Raw genomic sequence first — 25,146 nt, 5'->3', positions numbered from 1 at the left:
AAAGTGGCATGAAAGGAAAAGACTTGAGTAAAGTATAAATACCTCCAAATTTGTACTAAATTTAATACTTGAGTTAATGTACTTGGCTACTGAGGACGTTTGGCTGTTGGTGTCTGCAGAGCTTGTTCTTGTAGCCCGATAACATCATTTAATGGTTCAGATGGTTTTGTAATCAGTGGCGATTTCCGTAATGCTTATAGAGACAGCGGACATGACACCTCCTTCTCTTGTGATCATGGCTCTGTCTTTGTTTTCCAAGCCCTCACACCTATCTCAATAAAACCTTTATTGTTTCTGCTGTTATACGGAGTTCTGTGCTCCTTGTCTGTAAACTTGAGAGGGGAAAGGAGCATTGAGAATATTAAGTGCAGTTGGCACTGTATAAGGACTGGCGAAGAATAAACGAGAGAAGAGTGTTGAACATGACTTTGTCACAACAGGAAGGCTGTCAGGAAATTGATATTAACTGTAACACTATGGTTTATCCTTTTTACCTTTTTTTTTTAGTCTTCACAGAAACTTTGGCACTGAGGAAGTTTAATGGCAGACATTTTCACTTTGCACAACATGGCGTAACTAATAACATGAATGGTCTCACTTCACAGCTCACTATTTTTCTTATAATTAACCTGAAATACTGAATTGAAGTACTTTATTTCTTCCTTTGTTAGGTTGAGTAACATTAGATAAGAGTCAGAGCAGTCTGTAGAGATGATAGAGGTATTACTCAGGTTATGTAAAGTGCTTTTACAATGAACTGAGAGCAGGACGTAGAGGAGGATCACGGGTTATCACAGACCGCCTGTTTCTGGAAGTGACCCTCTTGTTGTGGACACACATTGGAACACTCACTTTCACAAGTTGCCAACTCTGAGGACATGCCTATGAAAAAACTTTGAGTGGGACGTTTGGCATGAAAACAGGCTGCGCTGCCAACATTGTTCTACTACAACTAAACATTAAATAGAGGGAGTGAACTCATATCGGTGCTTTCACTCTCTGACGACCACTGGGTTTCATTTTCCACGATTTTTATAGTCTCCCTTAAGAGAAAAGCTGGGAACAATGTTTTACATTCTTTGGGTGGTTTCTTTCGTGAGTTTTCTGCTTGACACCCATGCCTCCAGTTGCGGTAAGTGAATTAATTTCGGTAAGTAAAGTAATTTCTATTTATTTAAGCCCTACTTTTGTTCTTGCAAAGCCGGACAAAATAAGTTATTATTATTGTTGTTATTATTACTATTATTATTGTTATTATTATTATTATTATTAGTAGTAGTAGTAGAAGTAGTAACAGAAAATTAGATTATTATTTAGTACTTAGACAAGTGGTTTCCAGAATCTTGTTTATTGAATCAGTAACTAAGTGATTAAAGAACAAACTGATTAACTAATGGTTTGCCTGGCAACCTTGCTGTGGAAAAATATATCTAAAATTGAGACAGCTGCAAGATATATACTGTTTAAATTTTATCACCATGACCATTAACAACTTTTTTTTTTTTTTACAGATGAAAACTGTGCTGATAAACCTGTGTTCACTCCACCCACAGTTGTAGTGAAGTATGGTGACTCCATCAGTGTTACGTGCTCTGCATGCCAGTCTGGCTGCAATGACGAACAAACTGGTTTGGAAAACCCTGTGGGAGACAAAACAAAAAATGGAACCACGATTTTATGGACAGTTGACAGAATGACTGAATGGGACATAAATGTCTTTTGCTATCATTCTAATGCTTCGGATTACCAGTGCTGCAGCCTCCTGCCTTTAACTGTGTACAGTAAGTTCACTTGCTGTTGAACATAACACTAAACAAGGCTAGTGATGGTTTCCTGTATTTGTTCTTTCAATCATATGCTGTTAACAAGATTTACACTGTCAACTTTTGGTGACGACCCCTAGCTTGTTTTGTGTGTCTCTCAGCTTGTCTCTTCGTCCCTGTCTCCACAGAGCCTCCAGACAGTGTGTCCATCAGCTTTGATGGTCCCTCTGGGCCGATGTTTGAGGGTCATCAGTACACTCTGCAGTGTAAAGTACAGAACGTTGCTCCTGTTGGAGACCTCACAGTGACCTTCTACAGAGGACAGACAGCACTGGGTCAAGCAAAGTCCACAAATGACCTGAAGAAACCAGTAAATGAGACCTTCACTCTGAGCGTCAACACCAGTAAAGAAGATGATGGAGTCCAGTACTGGTGTGAGGGCAAGCTGGAACTGGGATCTGAAGGACCACAGCCCCCCCTACTGGTGAAGTCAGAAAACATCACCTCTACTGTCCTCTGTGAGTCTGTCAACAAGATCAACACACCTCAATTTTGTACTGAGCCAAGTACTAAAATCTTGGTGTCCTGCAATAGTAACAAACAAGGTTTCTGCACCAACTTAGAGCTAAGACTTTTTAATTCCACAAAGGACACAATTTAAATCCTTTTTTTCAGTCATACCAGTCAGAGAATTAGGGAAAACCAGTAGGGAGACTGACAATTGTATCACATTTTTGTCTGAATGTTTCAGCTATATATAATAATAAGTCCCAGTAAAATAATAAATCAGTTACTGTGACTTGGCCCAAAATAAGCAGCACAAAACTGATGAATGGATTGACAGTTTACAAAAATAATTAATCCAACTTGATCTTTACAGAAACGGACACTTGATTTTGACTGTTTGAGCTTCCATACAACGTTTGTTACCATTTTGATGACGTAGATTGAAACTCCTAAAAAAAAAAACTGAAAAGCCTGAATTCCTGCATACTGTGCACAACTGTTGTATTTCTCTCTGGCTCCTCCACTTCCTCCTCAATCAACCCACAGATAAGCCTCAGCTAGAGGGGCCCTCACATCCAGAGCCGATCGTTGTCACAGAAGGAAACCCTCTACAACTGAACTGCTCAGCGGTGGGAAACCCCAGCCCCTCATACACCTGGACGCTTCCCTTAGCTGACTTTTCCAGCTCCAACAGCAGTACTCTCGTTTTCACGTCTGTAACTTCTAGGAATGAAGGGCAGTACACCTGTCATGTCAGCAACACTCTGGGGGCTATCGATGTCACATTTAACGTGGTTGTCAAAGGTGAGTTCAAACTCAAAACTCTTTCTTTGTTCTTTTCCTAAATCTCTGATTTGACTTCCTTTGCAGTCAGCTACATGCTCATTTTAAAAATGCAATGGGAACACAAGTTGTCATGGTTATCAACAGTAATCAAGCAAATGTGGAGAAGTCAGACTTAAAATGCAAACGTTTGGTAACTGCTGCCATTATGTGGTCATAATCTTTTCACACTTTTTGTTAGTGTTGCAGAGCCTCAAAGTGGACAAAAGGCAGTAAAAGATTGTGAGAGGATTCAAAAATGTAACTGAAGACATCAATAAATCGTGCTGTTAGCTGTAAAGTGCAAAAAGAAATACAAACCTTTATGCCTTCCTGCTCTGAGAATATAATTAAAATAACTTTATATATATAACTATATATAATTATAAATTATATAATTATAATATATATAATTATTTGACCCTACTGTCTTTCACTGTCATTGCTATCATTTTATTTACCACCTAGAAAAATTAGAAATGTAGTAAGGAAAACAAGCAGTGTTATTTAAAAAAAAAAAAAAAAAAAGCTGAAAAATAAAACGAGCTAGTAAATTATAAATATAAGAGGAAACCTTGACCAAGTGGAAAAATAAAGTTTTAGTGTTTTTACTGTCCATTTTAATCCTCTAACTACCTGCACATACCATTTAATGCCTTCCAGGCTCCATATTATGTTACCTGTAACATGAACGTAATTACCTGCCATCAGTGATTGGTGAAACAATACACCTAAACATCCAAGAATTAAAGAGAAAAAAATGAACAAAAGAGAAAACATGCATGATGTCAGCCCTCCATTTAAAGATGATGATTGATAGCATCACGCCAGCTGTCTGTCTGTCCATAGGTCTGTTAACCTCAACCACATCGCCGCCAACAACCACAACTTCAGCTACAACGGCACCAGCTACAACAGCACCAGCTACAACGGCACCAGCTACAACGGCACCGAGCAGCAGCAGCAGCAGCAGCAGCAGCAGCATACTGATTTACAGGTTTATAATGTGTTTTATGCTTTTAATCTCTGTTGTGGTTTGAGTTCATACCCTGAGAATTTAAGAGGCTTTTTGTTTCCAGAACAATAACATATCATCGAATGCCTCCAAAGTTCATACCTGATGTCAGTACAGTCAGTTCCCCTATTATCCCCTTAGATGGCAGCTTGTTGTGTAAGAATTCTCACTTTTTATATTGCAATACTGATATTTAACCACTGGGGCATTATCTTAGAGTGTGTATATTTACACAGTTTAAAAACAGGAAGAGTCCATGACCGCACCACTGTGAGGTTATTCTTAGGCACAGCAGTGCTTTAAGCCAAATGCTAACATTAGGATAATATATCGGTATAATGCTTACTATGTTTGCAAATTAAAACACAGGAGGAGAAGTTAGGGGAGCCCCAAAGTAACTGGGATAGATGGTCTGAAAACAATGAACATTTGCCCTAAATTTTATGCCAATCTCTCCAGTACATACTGATATATTTCACAAAATAAGTTAAGACACTGTTTTAAAAGTTCAAATAAATGTTATATTGTTGCTATAATTGTGTTTTCTGTATGTTATGTGTAGGATTTGAACAGTCTTAACATAGGCATAGGCATTGAAAAACACACAGTTTTTAGGAACACTAAGCAAAGTTGTTCTCCAGATCTTCCCCTCTCTGCTGAAACTCAGCGATCTTCTCCAACCAGGCCTGTTGTGGCAAGGCAGAATGGACAAGACCAAAGATAGGAATGAAACAGAAACTTGAGACACGACTGTTTGAAAATTACAGTTTATTTGATGGAAATGTGTTCAAGGTTTATGATGAATTATTTTACATGGAGAATTTAGGTTACAAAATGCATTTTTATCAGAGCAGTGAATAGAGATCACAGAACTAATTGATGTATAAATACCACGTCCAGTTTTTTCAGTAAATTTGAGGTTTACTACACTTGCCATTTTGTCACACTGTAAAACCCGGCAAGCATGTCGGATAGTCTTTTATTTACTCTATGAAGCAAGGTCAGATCCTCACATTGGACAACTGGAATCCAAGATGATAAAAGTAGATAATGTGTTTTTAACAAACTCAGTGTTGTGGTGTATTTGTTTGATTACTGTCATTGCTGTCTATAGAACATTGTTCCATGCAGCTAATTGAAAATGCCTTTCTATGAAAATAGACTTTCTATGAAAGAGACTGGGAAGAGATACCATACATACTTTAAAAAATAAAGTTGGTCAACTTGGGTCAGAGCTAGGGTTATATTTCTTTTCAAAAAAAACTTGGATCTTCTTTGGCCCATAGAGCCACAAAATATTACATTTGCTTCATATTTACACTGGTTTTTCCTTTTATTTCTACACATTCTTAAATAGGTGAGCTGCAAACGTCTCCCCTTTAACACTTCAGTCTGTGGCCTAAAACCTAAATTTAACCACATTTAAGCACGAGTTTCACCATAAGGCAGAGTATGTGTTGAACTGAATGCAGAGACTTCAGGTGGGGTTAGGCTAAATACAACTCTGCAAAACAGTAAAATGAAGCAAACTCAGAAGACATGCTTGACACTGTTCAAAGTTAAAAGCCTTTAATTCAGATGATGACTGCTTTAAGAAATTCTTGAAAAACATAGCCCAGTCATGCATAAAGCCATGCATGGTTGCACAAAACAAATTTCTTGTTTGCTAAAAAAAAAAAAAAAAAAAAAAAAAAAAAGACTGTGCACACACTGTTTAAGAAAATTACCCTGCTTTTTTTTTTTTTTTTTTTTTAAATATATACATTTGTGACTTGTTTTTAAAGTTTTATGTCTTCAGCAGGAAATAATGGACTTGTTGCTGAATGCCACAGGCAGAATACAGGAAAGTATTGATTTTAATCTTTTGATGGAATTTCTTAGCAACAAGAAAAATATATAGTAATCGTCTCCTTGGCTTTAAAAAGTAAAGTTTTAGGTATTTTATGTCATCAGATAGCATCAGTAGAGAGAGAACGGGAAATGAGAAAGATACAGCAAAGGCTCCTGAACTGAACCAGACTGTCCATACAGGATTCATTCCATCTCACAGACTTACTCCGCAGCGGGCAGGGCAATGCGTCATGTATGCAAATGCAAAACATCCTTCAGATTGTACTGGCCCATTCACCTGTGTCTGACGTAAAAAGTGACTCCTATTATCAAGCCAACAATCAAAAGAGCACCAACAATTCCGCCTGTGATGGCTGGCATGGTGTCGGCTGCAGAGAATTGGATGAAGAAAATAAGAACAGAGAATATTAAATGTCAGACCAATATCAAAAAATACCAAAACAGCCATAATGAACTTTCCAGTAACAATCATAACACTGAAGACTGGACATGACAAAACTTAGAACTCACCTTCGACAACCACAGTAAACGTCACAGTGACTGTCCCCACACTGTTGCTGACAGAACAGGTGTACTGCCCTTTCTGCTCATAAGCTACAGATTTGATAGTGAGATGGCTGCTATTGGAGGAGGGGACACTAGGTGGCAGGACCACCCAGGTGTATGAGGGACTTGGGTTTCCCACAGCCTTGCAGCTCAGTTGTAGAGAGTTTCCCTCAGTGATGGTGATCGGATCTGGATGTGATGGCCCCTCTAGCTGAGGCTTATCTGTGTGTTGATTGAGGGAAATACAAGACGTCAGAATGCTAACATGCTGATTATTAACACTAAACACAAAGTACAGCTCAGGCAGATGGAATCGTCAGTAATTAGGAGAGTTCAGTACTGGACTAATGTCAGCCTCATGATGGTGCTGGATGAGACGTTTATGGATCACCAAAGTTACTGCAGTTCATCCTGAGGGTGACATGGATGCCACATTTCATGACAATCCATCCTGTAGTTGTTGAAACATTTCTCTCTTAAACACAAATTTCAGGGTCGGTAGGCTCCATCCTCTGGGGACCACAAATGTCTGTACAAAATTTCATAGCAATCCATCCTATTCAATTCAATTTTATTTATATAGCACCTTCCACAATCAAAATGGTCTCAAAGCGCTTTACAGAGACTAAGAGCCTGACCCCAGAGCAAGCACTTAAGGCGACAGTGGCAAGAAAAAACTCCCTTTTCACAAGAAGTCAAAAGGGTGTTGTTGAGATATCTCAGTCTGCACCAAAGTGGTGGAAGGCGTGGTTTTACTGTGGGAACCATGTAATAACTATTACACTTCTAGAGACCTCTTTCTCATACAAGTAATCATGTGATCCCTTGCTAAAAATATTGATAAGAACAACTTTAAGTAACAGATAAATATACTTCTTTCATAACTCCTAAAGAAGCCAACATGATGAGTAAAGAGAAATGTTTTTAAAGTGTTGTGTGTTATATGTCTCTTTTGTTGTAGACATTTGACAAATTTTACTACAGTAAAATTGAGGTGTGTTGATCTTGTTGACAGACTCACAGAGGACAGTAGAGGTGATGATTTCTGACTTCACCAGTGGGGGGCGCTGTGGTCCCTCAGGTCCCAGTTCCAGCTTGGCCTCACACCAGTACTGGACTCTATCATCTTCTTTACTGGTGTTGATGCTCAAACTGAAGGTCTCATTTACTGGTGTCTTCAGGTCATTTGTGGACTGTGCTTGGCCCAGTACTGTCTGTCCTCTGTAGAAGGTCACTGTGAGGTCTCCAACAGGAGCAACATTCTGTACTTTACACTGCAGAGTGTACTGATGACCCTCAATCATCGGCCCAGAGAGACCATCAAAGCCGATGGACACGCTGTCTGGAGGCTCTGTGGAGACAGGGACAAGGAGACAAGCTGAGAGACACAAAACAAGCTAGAGTTCATCACCAAAAGCTGACAGAGTGTAAATCCTGTTAACAGTATATTATTGAAAGAACAAATACAGGAAACCATCACTAGCCTTGTTTAGTTTAAATGTTATGTTCAACAGCAAGTGAACTTACTGTACACAGTTAAAGGCAGGAGGCTGCAGCACTGGTAATCCGAAGCATTAGAATAATAGCAAAAGACATTTGAGTCCCATTCAGTCATTCTGTCAACTGTCCATAAAATCCTGGCTCCGTTTTTTGTTTTGTCTCCCACAGTGCTTTCCAAACCAGTTTGGTCCTCATTGCAGCCAGACTGGCATGCAGAGCACGTAACACTGATGGAGTCACCATACTTCACTACAACTGTGGATGGACTGAACACAGGTTTATCATCACAGTGTTCATCTGTTAAAAAAAAACAATTTGAGCAGTTTGTTTTAAAATAAGCATACAGACTATGAAAGCATGTTAAACATTCAAGAAACATTCAAGAAACCAAAATATAATTAATGCTATATACTCTTTCACATTACTGTGTTTTTTTTTTTTTTGTGCCTCTGCGCCAGCGATAGCCAAGGCCGGAGGCATTATGTATAACATTCACCAAAACATATTTTAAATTTACATGGCCATGTTTTTCTAATCATTTTTTACAAAACAATTTACAAAGGTTTACAATATTTGTAATAGTTCCAAATGTAGCCAAAGGAAAGAAAGACATGTGGTTTGTACACAAACTACATAAACACTGTGAAACAATATAAAGGAGACTATAGAGACTATAAAACATACACTATAACAAACTACAACCACAAAAATGAATTAAATACACATTTGACAAACAAATCATCAAAAATGAAAGAATTCAGGCTGCGACAGAGCGATATTCACTCCATCTGATAAAATACAAAAGCTTATAAAATAAAATAAAATACTCAGACCGCAACAGACACGGAAAACTTACCACAGCTGGACACATGGAAGTCACACAGAAAAGTCGCCAAAGAAACAAACAAAAAAATGTAACAGAAAAACATTATTTCCGGTTTGTTTGCTTAAAGCGGTTGAGCCCAGGGCTGATCAGAGAATGCGTCTGAAATTGAAAGTAAAAGTCCAAAATGGTGGTTCCGCCCAACCCCCTGCCCCCCACCACGGTATTGACAAGTTTGCAATTACATCTCCTTTTTGCAGCAAGTTCCTCTTTTGTAAACAAACAACTGAGAGCTTGAGGAAACAAAGAGAAGTTTCCCCCTGACAGCGGAAAAAGAAAGAGGAAAAATAGGGAGAGGAGAAAAGAAAGCAAGACAGTGCAGAGTAGATTACAGTTGTTCATTTATCTCAGAGCATCTTAGTTTGTCCTGCTCTGCTGGTCCTGATGTGACCGAGCTGAGTACCTGCAGTGACTTGTTTGCTTGGTTAGCAGGCTAAAAAATAAAAACATCGAACTTGGACAATACTTTTTCTTTAGTTATCAAATGAAAGCTTGGTTCCAGCCAAACTTAACTATCAAGCTAAGAATGCTAAATTATAGAATTTATATGCAAGAAATTTGTACTACTCAGGTAAATTGATGGAAGTTATTGTAAATTTTAAAAAGATGCCAATGTGCTCTTTTGAAAAAAAATGTAAGGGTGATGAATGCTGGTTGGAGGGCCCCCTGTGAATTTTTTGTTTACATGATACTGTAAATCCATACCCAACCCTATCCCTTCAATAGCTATTATTTTTTCTTGGCCTAAAATAGTCACATTAATAAAACAAGTCTACCACTACTACTACTACTACTACTACTACTCTGTAGTTTACAATGTAAACACCCTGCAGGTCGCTAAATCATCCATTTCCCTCAATGGCAGCTGCAGACCTGGTTCAGATTACGCTGCTCACTTTGCAGATTATAGTCTACCACCCTCTAGTGGTAAAATGTCAGTACTACTGGGCTCAGTTTGGCTCAGTTTGACATAAAACAATGGATACTACTTTAAACTCCCAGCTGTGTCTTTTATCTTTTACCCTCCCTGGAGATGCTCTTTCAGGCCTTCACTGCAGTTGCAATGTTCATTCTCTTTGCCTTCAATCTGGTTTTCAGACTTTTTTAATTGTTGCATTTCTTATTTGTAGAGGTGTTATGATCAGCCCCCAGGGTGGCTGCTTTGAACTCTATTTGGACTGACTGAATTCAGTTTTGGACCTTGTTGGTCCTCGTTATGGACTGTTCTGCACTTGTTGGATTCTTTTGTGGACTCGTTGTCATGATCAGCCCTGTAGCTACTCCTTTTGTTTGGGTTTTGGACTTTTGATGACTCTTGTTTCAGTAGCTTTGGGTTGACACCAGGTTCTCCATTTTTCACCCACACTCCCAGTTTGGATAGTAAAACTGTTGACTGTATTTTCTTAATGTCTCAAGCACTTCTTCCTAAATTAGTTGTAAGGCAGACAGTGTGTGTGAAGCATGACAAGCAAACACTCAAGTAAGCTGTAAATGTTTACTGTTCTCACTTTCTAAGTACAGAAGAAAAAGTGTCAAGTATTGAAAGTTTGTACTGAATGTCTGGTGAGATTATTAGTCTTGTTTTAAGCTGTGTTATGAAGACTCAGACGGGACATTTTCCTCTGAATAGCTGAGCCCAACAAAAACCAGTAGGTGCAAAACTTACTTTTTCCATTGTAGTACAAACATTTTACCACAAGAGTGTGGTAGACTGTAATTTACAGAGTGAGCAGAGTTTAAAAGCATCATTTCTGATTCTCTACATAGATGTGATCTGAAACAGGGCTATATACACACATTATCTTAGCTGTTCCTTGTTGTGACTTGTCTTATGCCACAAAGTATTACATCTGCTTCATATTTACACAGGTTTTTCCTTTTATTTCTACACATTCTTAAATAGGTGAGCTGCAGACATCTCCCCTTTAACACTTCAGTCTGTGGCCTAAAACCTAAATTTAACCACGTTTAAGCACGAGTTTCACCATAAAGCAGAGTACGTGTTGAACTGAATGCAGAGACTTCAGGTGGGGTTAGGCTAAATACAACTCTGCAAAACAGTCAAATGAAGCAAACACAGAAGACACTGTTCAAAGTTAAAAGCCTTTAATTCAGATGGTGACTGCATTAAGAAATTCTTGAAAAACAAGTTTTATGTCTTCTGCAGGAAATAATGGACTTGTTGCTGAATGCCACAGACAGAACACAGGAAAGTATTGATTTTAATATTTTGATGGAATTTCTTAGCAAAAAAGAAAAATATAGAGTGATCGTCTCCTTGACTTTAAAAAAGAACACGTGACCCACAGAGCCACAATATATTACATCTGCTTCATATTTACACTGGTTTTTTCTTTTATTTCTACACATTTTTAAATAGGTGAGCTGTAGACGTCTCCCCTTTAACACTTCAGTCTCTGACCTAAAACCTAAATTTAACCACGTTTAAGCATGAGTTTCACCATAAAGCAGAGTATGTGTTGAACTGAATGCAGAGACTTCAGGTGGGGTTAGGCTAAATACAACTCTGCAAAACAGTCAAATGAAGCAAACTCAGAAGTTGGGTTTAGGACAGGAAGTGACTTATTCCATTCAGTCTGCAGGATAAAAAAGTTGGAACTTGACTTAAACTCTTTCTTTTAACTATATTGTTTTTGGCATTTTATATCATCAAATAGCTTCAGCAGAGAGAGAACAGGAAATGAGAACGATACAACAACGGCCAATAACCAGACTCAAACCAAGGATGTTGCAGTTGATGGTAGTTGTCTTAAACTCTGCAGCACAGAACCACTCCGGATTGTCCATACAGGATTCATTCCTTCCCACAGACTTACTCCACATTCACTTGTGTCTGCAGTAAAATGTGACTCCTATTATTGAGCCGACAATTAAAAGAGCACCAACAATTCCACCTATGATGTCTGGGATGATGTTGGCTGCAGAGAATTGGATGGAGAAAAAAAGAACAGAGAATATTAAATGTCAGACCAATATCAAAAAATACCAAAACAGCCATAATGAACTTTCCAGTAACAATCATAACACTGAAGACTGGACATGACAAAACTTAGAACTCACCTTTGACAACCACAGTAAACGTCACAGTGACTGTCCCCACACTGTTGCTGACAGAACAGGTGTACTGCCCTTCCTGCTCATAAGCTACAGATTTGATAGTGAGATGGCTGCTATTGGAGGAGGGGACACTACGTGGGAGGACCACCCAGGTGAATGAGGGGCTGGGGTTTCCCACAGCCATGCAGCTCAGTTGTAGAGAGTTTCCCTTTGTGATGGTGATCTGATCTGGATGCAATGGCCCCTCTATCTGAGGTTTATCTGTGTTGATTGAGGGAAATACAAGACGTCAGCATGCTGATATTAACACTAAACACAGAGTACAGCTCAGGCAGATGGAATTAGGAGATTTCAGTACTGGACTAATGTCAGCCTCATGATGGTGCTGGATGGGATGTTTATGGATCACCAAAGTTACTGCAGTTCATCCTGAGGGGGACATGGATACCACATTTCATGACAATCCATCCTGTAGTTGTTGAAACATTTCTCTCTTAAACACAAATTTTAGGGTCAGTAGGCTCCATCCTCTGGGAACCACAAATGTCTGTACAAAATTTCATAGCAATCCATCCAATTCAATTCAATTCAATTTTATTTATATAGCACCTTCTACAATCAAAATGGTCTCAAAGCGCTTTACAGAGACTCAGAGCCTGACCCCAGAGCAAGCACTTAAGGCGGCAGTGGCAAGAAAAAACTCCCTTTTCACAGGAAGTTCAAAGGGAGTTGTTGAGATATTTCAGTCTCCACAAAAGTGGTGGAAGGCGTGGTTTTACTGTCATGCTGCTACATTTACACCTGCAATAACTAACTTTTTTGTTGTTTGCGATAACTATAAACACAACACTGACATCATCGGAGGTGAAAGACACCGTAAAAAGCCACAGAGATGAGGTGATCTGAGGGAACCACCTAATTACTATTACACTTCTAGAGATCCCTTTCACATAGGCTACAGGTAATCATGTGATCCCCTGATAAGAGCAGATTTAAGTAACAGATGAAAACTTCATTCATAACTCCTAAAGAAGCCAACATGATGAGTAAAGAGAGATGTTTTAAAAGTGTTGTGTTTTATATGTTTCTTTTGTTGTAGACATTTGACAAATTTTACTACAGTAAAATTGAGGTGTGTTGATCTTTTTGACAGACTCACAGAGGACAGTGGTGGTGATGATTTCTGACTTCACCAGTAGGGGGGGCTGTGGTCCTTCAGGTCCCAGTTCCAGCTTGGCCTCACACCTGTACTGGAGTCCATCATCTTCTTTACTGGTGTTGATGCTCAGAGTGAAGGTCTCATTTACTGGTGTCTTCAGGTCATTTGTGGACTTTGCTTTACCCAGTTCTGTCTGTCCTCTGTAGAAAGTCACTGTGAGGTCTCCAACAGGAGCAACATTCTGTACTTTACACTGCAGAGTGTACTGACGACCCTCAATCATCGGCCCAGAGAGACCATCAAAGCCGATGGACACATTGTCTGGAGGCTCTGTGGAGACAGGGACAAGGAGACAAGCTGAGAGACACACAAAGCAAGCTAGAGTTCATCACCAAAAGTTGACAGTGTAAATCCTGTTAACAGTATTTGATTGAAAGAACAAATACAGTAAACCATCACTAGCCTTGTTTAGTGTTATGTTCAACAGCAACTGAACTTACTGTACACAGTTAAAGGCAGGAGGCTGCAGCACTGGTAATCAGAAGCATCAGAATGATAGCAATAGACATTTGAGTCCCATTCAGTCATTCTGTGAACTGTCCATAAAATCTTGGTTCCTTTTTTTGTTTTGTCTCCCACAGGGCTTTCCAAACCAGTTTGGTTCTCATTGCAGTCAGACTGGCATGCAGAGCACGTAACACTGATGGAGTCACCATACTCCACTACAACTCTGGATGGACTGAACACAGGTTTATCATCACAGTTTTCATCTGTAAAAAAAAAAAACCTTAAAGGTTGTGATTTTAAACAGTTTGATGTAAAATAAGCAAACAGACACACTATGAAAGTATGTTAAACATTAAAGAAACATACATACTGTACAAATTACATAATCACTATGTAATAATATAAAGGAGACCATAGAGGCTATAAATAACACACTATAACATACTACAACCACATAGTAAACAAAAATGAATTAAATACACATTTGGCAAAGAAATTATGAAAAATACAGAATATAGGCTGCGATCGAGCGAGACATGTTTTGAGTAAGTGCAGATATTCACTCCATCTGAAAAAATGCAAAAAATAAAAGCTCAGACCGCAACAGACACGGTAAACTTACCACAGCTGGACACATGGAAGTCGCGCAGAAAAGTCGCCAAAGAAACAAAGAAAAATATGTAACTGAAAAGCATTATTTTTTGCTCAAAGCGGCTGAGCCCAGGGCTGATCAGAGAATGCGTCTGAAATTTAATGTACAAGGGCGATATGATAGTCCGATCTCTATCTCTCCTTCAGACAGTACCCAGAGCGGGCGGAGACTGTGTGAACAGAGGACTGAAATTTGTGGCACTGAGACTTTCTCGGAAATCCAACAATCAACAGACCCCCACTCATACATATGAAGCTCTACGCAACTCCAGCCTGAGTAGGTCTAATCAGACGCTTTACTGATGAGAGCCTTTAATCTATAATCGATAATGCATTACTCAAGAGACACATGTAATCAGAATGATATAATAATTTTGTGTTAAATTAAACTGTCAAATAAATATAGTTAAACAAAAAGAATAATGTTTCGCTCAACAACATATCGGAGTAGAATATGCCCCAATAAAATATAAGTGCCTGAAAATTGTACTTGAGTAAATGTACTGCAGTCTACACATCAGACAAGAATGTTTAGGTCAGCCTGGATTTTTTTTTTTGGGTGGAGTGGGGGGGGGGGGGGGGGGGGGGGGGGGGGGGGTACGGTCTGGAAATAGTTTTTCCTTATCTCTTTCCTGATAACACCGTTCACTTTGGTACCAGGAGAAGACTTACTCAGGACAGAATAGGCAGAAATACCATCCCAGTATTTGAATAGTCTGACATTTGCTTGTACATACTGAAAATGGCAACTGTTCCATTTTACAATTGTTTTATTCGGCATTTTGAAGAAAAAAAAAAGATGCCAATGTGCATTTACATTTCACGTTTTTGTTTGTTAGTGTCATATTATTTATTATGTAAGGGTGATGAATGCTGGTAGGAGGGCCCCCTGTGAATTTTTGCCTAGGGCCCCAAGAGACTCTGGAATCGCCTCTGATTACTACGATTACTCCGTAAAATACTCACTATGCTCAAGTTTATACAATTTGAACACCCTGCGCTTTGTAGATTGTAGTCTACCACCCTCTAGTGGTAAAATGTCAGTACTACTGGGCTCTGTTTGGCTCAGCTATGCGGAAGAAAATATTCCATCTGAGTCGCCATAACACAGATCAGAACAAGACTAAAAATCTCTCCAGACATTCAGTACAAACTTTCAGCACTAGACTCTTTTTGTTCTGTACGCGCAAAGTGAGTATGGTATTATGGTTCAACACCCAGTCCAAAGAAGGATTTAATATCTCCTCAGTATAAATGTATAAATTCAAACAGTATGTTGGAAAATAAAATATACAAAAAATATATAATAGAACAGTCAAGTGAATTAATAAAATATGAAAAATTGAAGTAAAATAAAGTTACAAATTGTGTACTTCTTTGCCCACAATTATTTAAAGATGTGTCAGGTGACACAGAAAACAAATAATTGAATAAAGAAATGAGCAGGACTAAAAAAAAAAAAGAAAAAAGAAAACTGAATGTGCTTTGATTGATTGATTAAATCAGACAAAACTCTTAATGCATATAAAACAATAGAACTCCAATAAGAACGTGACAGTTTGTAGAAGTGTTATGATCAGCCCCCAGGGTGGCTGCTTTGAACTCTATTTGGACTGGTTGAATTCCATTTTGGACCTTTTTGGTCCTAATTATGAACTGTTTTGAAATTACTGGATTCTTTTGTGGACTTGTTGTCATAATCAGCCCTGTAGCTACTCCTTTTGTTGTGGCTTTGGACTTTTGATGATCCTTGTTTTGGTTTCCTGAGTTTTGGTTTCACTATTTCCTGTTTTATTTTGAAGCCCCGTTCCTTGTGTTACTAGTCCTTCCTAGGAACACAGCTAGTTCCTAGTCTGTTGATTCTTCTGCTTCTTCAGATTGTGAGTTTCTGACAAAGGCAGTGAAAACCAGCTCTGGTTGTTCGCCAATCTGCTGATGGTGAGAACCAAGTGTTACGGTTTCCAGAACTGGATACAGGCGGAATGTGTTACCCACATGAAACATCTGGTCAGCCAGATTACAGTGGGACTCAGTGTTTCTGAAGCTTCTGTTTGAATGTGAAGAACACAAAAAAGTCTGAAATGCTATGGAGAAAAACCTTCTGTGATATTATGACAGGACCCAGTTTTGGACACAGTGTCCAGCCTCTACAAGTCCACATCAAAGAACGAGAGAGAGAGATCTGTTCCAGGCTGTGCTTTTTTTTTTGCTGAAATTATACTCAAAGCCATTTTCAATTGCACACATTAGCTGGGGTTGACACCAGGTTCTTCACTTTCCATCCACACTCCCAGTTTGGGTAGTAAAAATGTTTGACTGTGTTTTCTTAATGTTTGAAGCACTTCTTCCTAAATTAGTTGTGTGTGGAGCATGACAGGCACATACTCAAGTAAGCTGTAAATGACAGAAGAAAAAGTGAAAGTTTCTATTGAATGTCTGGTCTTGTTTTAAGCTGTGTTATGGAGACTCAGATGGGACATTTTCCTCTGAATAGCTGAGCCAAACAAAGACCAGTAGGTGCAAAACTTACTTTTCCCATTGTGGTACTAACATTTTACCACAAGAGTGTGGTAAACTGTAATTTACAGAGTGAGCAGAGTTTAAAAGCATCATTTCTGATTCTCTGCAGAAATGGGATCTGAAACGGGGCTGTTGCTGCCCTTGAGGGAAATTTAGATTTCTAGCAACCTTCAGGGTGTTTACATTTTACAAACTTATACATAGTGGGTATTTTACTGACGGATTCTAACAAGTAGTAGTAGCAGACTTACTTTACTGAAATTGGACTATTTTCAGGCCAACAAATAACACAAGGTTTGCTATGGCTGTGCAGTATCATACTTTAGGGATTTGTTTTTTAAAACTAAAAAAGCGAACTTTGCTAAAATATAGTGTAAAGCTACAAAATGTTCTGATTTAAATTCAGAAAGTATGATTTAGTACTCAAACTTTTTCCACCACAATTTTCTTCCTTGCAATCTGGAGAAGGATTTAAAACACCATATAGACATTCACACTGGGCAACACAATAGTTCACAGTGAGACAAACAACAATATGACTACATACAACAAAAGTGAAAAAAAATCCTGACTATAGATCTGCTCAGAACACACAGAGATTAAAATTTCTCATAAGTTAAAGAAACAAAATGTCTGTACACAACTAAACAGCCAGTAAGAACTATGCCATATTTGTTTTCCTGCCTTTTTAACTTGTGAATTGCTTTGAAAGAATCTCTGTTTTGAGTTGAGATTACAATCAGTGCATAACTATTGTGCAATTATATAAATCTCCAAATTCCTTTCCTGTCTCTTAGAATCTGAACTACTCCCAGGTCATAACATAAACACATTGTACCACATTTATTTGGCACTGTTATTCTCAGTGCTGGGGGGTATTTATTTTCACCTCCAACCAGCAGGTCTTCATTGTTGTCTTTATTGAGAAAACCACTGGGGGGAGGCACTATTTTATATTAACTGTCTATGACATTTTCTGAAAATGATCCTGTTTTATAGACTGCTTGATTTTTTTCTCATTGTCATTTTCATTAAAATTAATTTCAGTTGAACAGTGTTATGGCCCATAATCAGTCATGAAGTTATGGGACTTTTTTCTGATTTTTTTGTTCAGAAATGAAAGAAACATGTCACATTGTGACATCCTATTAATACCTCAATTAAATTCCGATGAAAGTACTGAGTAAAATGGGACTTATGTTGAGAGTATGGCATATGTGAATCTGTTGGAAAATGCAACATGGGCAGGTTGTAACTGGCTTCTTTAATGTGTCCAGTTGCCTAGAAGTGAGTCAGCCTGCTACACCAGAATGACGTGATTTCGTGATTAATAAGATGTGTAATAGTTCCAGGATTCAAAGTTTCATGTGTGACATACACAGGCAAAATATTCAGTGAAATGCAGCGTGGCATGCTCATTAAGGTCGTGCTAAAAGACCATGGACAGGCTGTGAGACAATGGGCCCCTGAGCACAGACATGTAAAGGGAAAAAAATCAGTCAGAAATGTCAAGTGAAGAGTTCGAGACATCTTAGTTTAGTTCAATTGGAATTTGTAGTAGTTAATAAAGAAATAGACATTAAATATCTAAAAAGACATACAAGGTACTGAGGTTTATTAGTCAACAATTAGTTTTACAGGCAGGTAGAGTATAGCGGTGTCAGTGAAAATTGACCTGCTAAGATGTGTTCAGGTAGGTTCAGTATACTCACAATGCAAATAAAATAATGTATTCTAATGTAATGTTTCTTCCTTTGTGAAAGCTGTGTAAAGAAGGGCATTGTGACCTTAGCTGGAGATTAAAATGCTGTCAGGAAAAGAAATTTTCAGCAGATCCTAAGAAATATCCACATATTCCCTTTAAATTCCATCATTCTGATTCTGAGAAAGAGTTTATAATGTAGCATGTAGCATATGTAGCATATGACAAAACAACATGAGCTCTGTGAATACATAGAAGGCTATGTGACAAGACCGAAACTGCTGTGACACAGCATGAATGACAATAAATTTAGCTGTTGGTTCATTTGAAGAGTATTCTGGTTTCCTGTCAAGTTCACAGTGAGGAGTTTGGTAATATGTTTTAGAGCATTTACATTCACTTCAGTGTTTCACTTCTGTGTTCAGTGCAGCACTCGTCTCTGAGTGTTATCTGTATCTAAAGATACCCATAAACACTTTTCCTTTGTTTGGAGGCTGAACTGGAATTCCAATTTTTCCAGTTTTCTACTTTCTTTTAAAAATAATGAATAAGATAATGGTGAAATGAATGGGTTACCCAGTGATGCTAATGTATAAACAATGCATAGATGAGCACATTCACATTAAGTAAATGTAGCACTGACTTTAACCAGAGAGGTTTATTTTTTGTTAATATTTTGTTAAAATGTGTCTCCCTGTTCAAAGTTCAGCTACCCAGCCATTTCACATGAATGCAGGGGAGATAATGGAGTCAAGATTTCCCAGTCATGTTCTGATCTGGTCTCTTTATGTTGTGTGAAACTGCTCAGACTAAACCACTTCTGTTCACTGTAAAACACGTACATGGACAGGTTTTTAAGGAACATGTAGGGGCAAGCTTGAAACGGGCGATGAGTAACGATGTGACAGACATGGAGATAAAAAGTGGAGTTTTTTAACTTATTTATATCAACTGCTCATTGAGCCCATCGTTGTTCACACATTGTTTGTGAACTGTTTCTCTTTTGTTATTATTAGTGGTTTGGACCTGGGATATAAATATATCAGCTTTCACAACCTGGCAACCCAGAACAGTACTGACAACTTACTGAGCCTTTATAAAGAGTGGTTTATCAGAATGTGGTTCTGGTAAAGAGTGATTAAGATGTATTTAATCACTGACCTGCTGTACACCTTTACCTGACGGTTTCCATACATTGGTGGAAGTCAGACTTTACATGTCGCTGCTTTCTGTTCCAGTTGTGTGGATCTGCTGCTCTTTTCCTCATACTCAGGGAAGGGAATACGGTTTCCAGACCACTACGGTCCCTCTAGGCTGACCTAAATGCTCGTCTCTGGTGTGTAGACTAGAGTGGTGGAAAAAATGTCTACATACATTTACTCAATTACAGTTTTGAGGAACTTTACTGGGTTTGTATTTTCAACCATTTAGTACATACGAGTGCAATGTAGGGGGAAGTAAAGTAAGCTTTTAACGATTAAACGTGTTCCACATCAAATCAGGGGAGGGCCTTATGTCCAGTAAAATAGCTCAGATAGCTCAGACCGTCAGCTGACAGCAGCGGAATTTCCCAAAAAAAACATCATCACTACCTCTATTTCGGTTTCAGCTATTTATTCAGATACTGACGTGACTGAGGGAAATTTTAATGTGTCAACCGGAGACGTCCCTCCCCGAATTCGGACCACTTTACAGCGCTTTTACTTTCAATTTCCGACGTATTCTCTTTGACCAGCCGTGAGCTCAAACGCATCTAACACCAGGCTGCTCTTATTGCTGACAGGACAAACGGGAAATAATGTTTTCGAGTTACGTGTTTGTGTTTGTTTGTTTGGCGACTTTTCTGCGAGACTTCCATGTATCCAGCTGTGGTAAGTTTTCCGCTTGCGCTGCGGTCCGAGATTTTTCCAACATAGCTGAGTGGAATGGATACTCGCGCTTAAAACATCGATCACAGCCTGTATTCTCTCATTTTCAGTGATTTGCCAAATGTGTACTTAATTAATTTTTGTTTCTATATGGTTGTAGTTTGTTATAGTGCAAGATTCATAGCCTATATAGTCTCCTTTATATTGTTTCATGTAGTTTGTGTTCAAACCACATGTTGTCTTTCTTTCCTTTGGCTACATTTGGAATTATTACAACCTCAACCTTTATGTTGTTATCAAAAAGCAAAGAGATGGCAATGTCTTTATATCACTTACCCAAAGCTAGTGGACTACAATCTAAAAGTTAATACGTAGCATTAAGTGAATGGTTTGACCTGTTTAAATCACTGGTAAATAACCATAAATATATAACCTATTACCTTATTGGCTGATTGAAAGATTGATTAGAAATAAGAAAAATGATTAGAAAAACATGACCATGTAAATTTAAAATATTTTTTGGTGAATGTTACACGACAACTGCTAATGTTAGGCTCAAAGGTCACTTTAAGTTGCCTGCCATTACACTCTTACACTGAATGAATAACTAAAAACACTGTTATGTGAAACAGTATAACACTAATTATATTTTGTTTCTTTAATGTTAACATGCTTTCATAGTGTGTCTGTTTCCTTATTTTACATCATACTGTTTAAAATCACAACCTTCAACTTTTTTTTTTTCAACAGATGAAAACTGTGATGATAAACCTGTGTTCACTCCATCCAGAGTTGTAGTGAAGTATGGTGACTCCATCAGTGTTATGTGCTATGCATGCCAGTCTGGCTGCAATGAGGACCAAACTGGTTTGGAAAGCCCTGTGGGAAACACAACAAAAAATGGAACCAGGATTTTATGGACGGTTGACAGAATGACTGAATGGGACTCAAATGTCTTTTGCTATTATTCTAATGCTGCGGATTACCAGTGCTGCAGCCTCCTGCCTTTAACTGTGTACAGTAAGTTCACTTGCTGGTAAACATAACACTAAACAAGGCTAGTGATGGTTTCCTGTATTTGTTCTTTCAATCAAATACTGTTAACAGGATTTACACTGTCAACTTTTGGTGATGAACTCTAGCTTGTTTTGTGTCTCTCAGCTTGTCTCCTTGTCCCTGTCTCCACAGAGCCTCCAGACAGTGTGTCCATCAGCTTTGATGGTCTCTCTGGGCCGATGATTGAGGGTCATCAGTACACTCTGCAGTGTAAAGTACAGAACGTTGCTCCTGTTGGAGACCTCACAGTGACCTTCTACAGAGGACAGACAGCACTGGGTCAAGCAAAGTCCACAAATGACCTGAAGACACCAGTAAGTGAGACCTTCACTCTGAGCGTCAACACCAGTAAAGAAGATGATGGAGTCCAGTACTGGTGTGAGGCCAAGCTGGAACTGGGACCTGAAGGACCACAGCGCCCCCCATTGGTGAAGTCAGAAATCATCACCACCACTGTCCTCTGTGAGTCTGTCAACAAAATCAACACACCTCAATTTTGCTGTAGTAAAATTTGTCAAATGTCTGTAACAAAAGAAATATGAAACACACAACACTTTAAAAACATCTCTCTTTACTCATCATGTTGGCTTCTTTAGGAGTTATGAAAGAAGTATATTTGTCTGTTACTTAAAGCTGCTCTTATCAATATTTTTATATAGGCAATGGATCAGATGATTACCTGTATGTGACAGGGGTCTCTAGTAGTGTAATAGTTATTACCTGATTCCCACAGATCCACTCATCTCTGTGGCCTTTTACAGTGTCTTTGATCTCATTGCTGGTTGTTTGGCTTTCAGACACAGCTGTTTCACTACCCTCAGTGTGATTTTCAGTGGCAGCTGTTTTCAGTGAAAGAGCTCTAAAAACCAACCACCTACTCTGCAGTTAGAGACTAGCTGGTGAACAGTGGAGCATTTAGTGGCTAAAGCGACAGGAATTTCCCTCAGGATTTTGTGAAGATTAAAATTAGAGCTAGTGGGAAAGTAAATATTGAATGATGTCAGAAATTATCAGATGGTCAGAAACACAACTCCAAATCAGTACTTTTTTTCTTGTCTGCTGGATGTGTATACAGGCAACTGTTTGTTGCATCAACCTAAAAGTTGATAATAAGTCAATGTTGTTTTTACAGCTTGTTTCCGCTACTCGCAAATGACAGAAAAAGTTAGTTATTGCAGGTGGAAATGCAGCAACATGACACAGTAAAACTACGCCTTCCACTACTTTGGTTCAGACAGAAGTATCTCAACAACTCCTGGATGGATTGCTATGAAATTTGCAGCATCACTGATTCTAACTTCCCTGGCTGAACTAACATCTCTGAACAGAGTGAAACTCACAACAGCAACTCTTAATATGTTGTTTGTTAAAGTATCTAATGTATGTTTTTTACATAATGAAACGTTGATCCGCAAAGTAACTTTTAACAACAGCTGTTAAATAAATGTAGGAAATTAAAAAGTAAAATATTTTCCTCAGAAATGTGGTGGAGTGAAAGTGTATAGTAGCAGAAACCAAAACTGAGGTACAAAACCCTGATAGGGACAGAACTGTGGTGAAAGAAATATGGTGCTTTCCACCACTTCTCTTTCACAATATACCGTGTCAATGCACATCCTGTTTATTTTTCCAAAACCGTTTCCATTTTGCTGAAATTACATGTTTTTTTTCCTTCTTCCCTCAATCAACACACAGATAAGCCTCAGCTAGAGGGGCCATTGCATCCAGATCCGGTCACCATCACTGAGGGAAACTTTCTACAACTGAGCTGCAAGGCTGTGGGAAACCCCAGCCCCTCATACACCTGGGTGATCCTGCCACCTAGTGCCCCCTCCTCCAATAGCAGCCATCTCACTATCAAATCTGTAGCTTATGAGCAGGAAGGGCAGTACACCTGTTCTGTCAGCAACAGTGTGGGGACAGTCACTGTGACGTTTACTGTGGTTGTCAAAGGTGAGTTCTAAGTTTTGTCATGTCCAGTCTTCAGTGTTATGATTGTTACTGGAAAGTTCATTATGACTGTTTTGGTAATTTTTGATATTGGTCTGACATTTAATATTCTCTGTTCTTTCTTTCTCCATCCAATTCTCTGCAGCCGACATCATCCCATACATCATAGGCGGACTATCAATTGTTGGTCTTCTTATTATCACTGGCTTAATAATAGGACTCATATTTTACTACAAACACAACCGAATGGGCCAGTACAATCTGAAGGATGTTTTTCGTTTGCATACCCGACACGTTGCCGTGCCCACTGTGGAGTAAGTGTGTGGGATGGAATGAATCCTGTATGGACAGTATGGACTGATTCTGTGATTAGCTGCAGAGTTTAAGACAACTACCATCAACTGCAACGTCCTTGGTTTGAGTCTGGGTAGGGGCCTTTGTTGTATCTTTCTCATCTCCCGATAAAATAAGTTCCAACTTTTTTTATCCTGCAGACTGAATGGAATAAGTCACTTCCTGTCCTAAACCCAACTTCTGAGTTTGCTTCATTTGACTGTTTTGCAGAGTTGTATTTAGCCTAACCCCACCTGAAGTCTGCATTCAGTTCAACACATACTCTGCCTTATGGTGAAACTCGTGCTTAAACATGGTTAAATTTAGGTTTTAGGCCACAGACTGAAGTGTTAAAGGGGAGATGTCTGCAGCTCACAGTATTTAAAAATTGTATATATTTTACTATGTATAGAGTTAAAAAGGCAAATCCTGTGTAAATGTGAAACAAATGTAATGTTTTCTGTCTCTATGGGTCACATTTTCTTCTTTAAAGCCACAGAGTGGATTGTTGTGACAAAATAGGGTTTTTCTATATTTTTTCTTCAAAGTCACAAATATATTTTTAAAAGGTTCAGAAATTTCCTTAAATAGCTGAGCACAGTTGTTTTTAGCAAACATTATAGTAAGTATTTTGTGCATTTACTGAGGCTCTGAAAATTAAGCAACCTTACTCTAACATTTTTTTTTAGAAATTACCACTGAATATTTGCCACACAGAAACATGGGGTGTTCAAGGCCCCTGATGCTCAGGAACCCAATGATAGTTGCCTCTTTTACCTGGTTGTTAATCTGGCCTTGAATAAGATCACCTCTTTCCTTTGGTCTTTTCTTGTGAACTGAATTAGAAAAATATAGAATACCATCAGCCTTATTCTTGAACTGATCTACAACCTTGATTTTGGTTCATACAAAGAGGGCCTGTAGATCAGTAGTTTTCACACTAAATATAACAATTCTGTTTTTGTAGCCATTGTTGTCAATTTTGTCTTACTCTCCCTGTGTTTGTATTTTTAAACTGTTGCTTCATTGGTTCTAGAAAATCGTGCCTTTGGCTAACACTGGAACACTTACAGAAATGTAGATTAATGTGCATATTTATAGCTGTAAGAAGGGCTGCAACTACAGTTTTATGCATGATTGTGGTTTATCAATTACTATGAGAAATGGAAAACTACACTGATGCTAACATATCAGTACAATGTATTATTCATGCATTCATTTGCTTAGATGAACACGCTGTGTTGCTGTTTTTGGCCACTTCATTTTTATCATGTTACTGCAAAGAACTTTACAACTTTATTTAGAGAGGTGCTATAAACAGAAAGTTCACTATCATGTGAAAATTCTCATAATGAACTTCACAGCTACATGTTTAACCACTGAAAGCTTGAGTCTTATTTTGCAATAACCCACAGTTATAAATCCATCAACAGCT

At 38.5% G+C, this 25,146-nt stretch overlaps 3 protein-coding genes across 6 annotated transcripts; 1 reads left to right on the top strand and 2 right to left on the bottom strand.

The window, feature by feature from the left end:
• Positions 1–816: 816 nt before the first annotated feature.
• LOC121181072 (vascular cell adhesion protein 1-like) lies at positions 817–25,146 on the top strand. 4 transcript variants are annotated; one of them, XM_041036863.1, is made up of 6 exons: positions 824–1,132; positions 1,512–1,781; positions 1,952–2,281; positions 2,817–3,074; positions 3,942–3,983; positions 4,014–5,333. In XM_041036863.1, the coding sequence occupies exons 1-6, from the start codon at positions 1,066–1,068 to the stop codon at positions 4,130–4,132; spliced, it is 1,086 nt and encodes a 361-aa protein (XP_040892797.1). In that variant the 5' UTR covers positions 824–1,065; the 3' UTR covers positions 4,133–5,333. The 4 variants fall into 4 exon arrangements, with proteins under 4 accessions (XP_040892796.1, XP_040892797.1, XP_040892794.1 ...); XM_041036862.1 differs by lacking the exons at positions 1,512–1,781; positions 1,952–2,281; positions 2,817–3,074; positions 3,942–3,983; positions 4,014–5,333 and adding exons at positions 21,123–21,392; positions 21,561–21,890; positions 23,124–23,381; positions 23,524–25,146 and having other exon boundaries at positions 817–1,132; XM_041036860.1 differs by having other exon boundaries at positions 826–1,132; positions 3,942–5,333.
• On the bottom strand, positions 5,802–9,005 carry LOC121181075 (intercellular adhesion molecule 1-like). The gene is made up of 5 exons (XM_041036864.1): positions 8,861–9,005; positions 8,032–8,301; positions 7,526–7,855; positions 6,469–6,726; positions 5,802–6,326 (listed from the first exon to the last, which is right to left on the bottom strand). Exons 1-5 carry the CDS (start codon positions 8,931–8,933, stop codon positions 6,232–6,234), a joined length of 1,026 nt encoding a protein of 341 aa, XP_040892798.1. The 5' UTR covers positions 8,934–9,005; the 3' UTR covers positions 5,802–6,231.
• On the bottom strand, positions 11,615–14,464 carry LOC121181076 (vascular cell adhesion protein 1-like). Its single transcript, XM_041036865.1, has 5 exons — positions 14,254–14,464; positions 13,625–13,894; positions 13,125–13,454; positions 11,969–12,226; positions 11,615–11,826 (listed from the first exon to the last, which is right to left on the bottom strand). Exons 1-5 carry the CDS (start codon positions 14,324–14,326, stop codon positions 11,732–11,734), a joined length of 1,026 nt encoding a protein of 341 aa, XP_040892799.1. The 5' UTR covers positions 14,327–14,464; the 3' UTR covers positions 11,615–11,731.

This window comes from Toxotes jaculatrix, chromosome 4 (assembly GCF_017976425.1).
Source record: "Toxotes jaculatrix isolate fToxJac2 chromosome 4, fToxJac2.pri, whole genome shotgun sequence".
NCBI classification, from domain to species: Eukaryota; Metazoa; Chordata; class Actinopteri; family Toxotidae; genus Toxotes; species Toxotes jaculatrix.
This window is presented reverse-complemented; position numbering and strand designations above follow the sequence as displayed.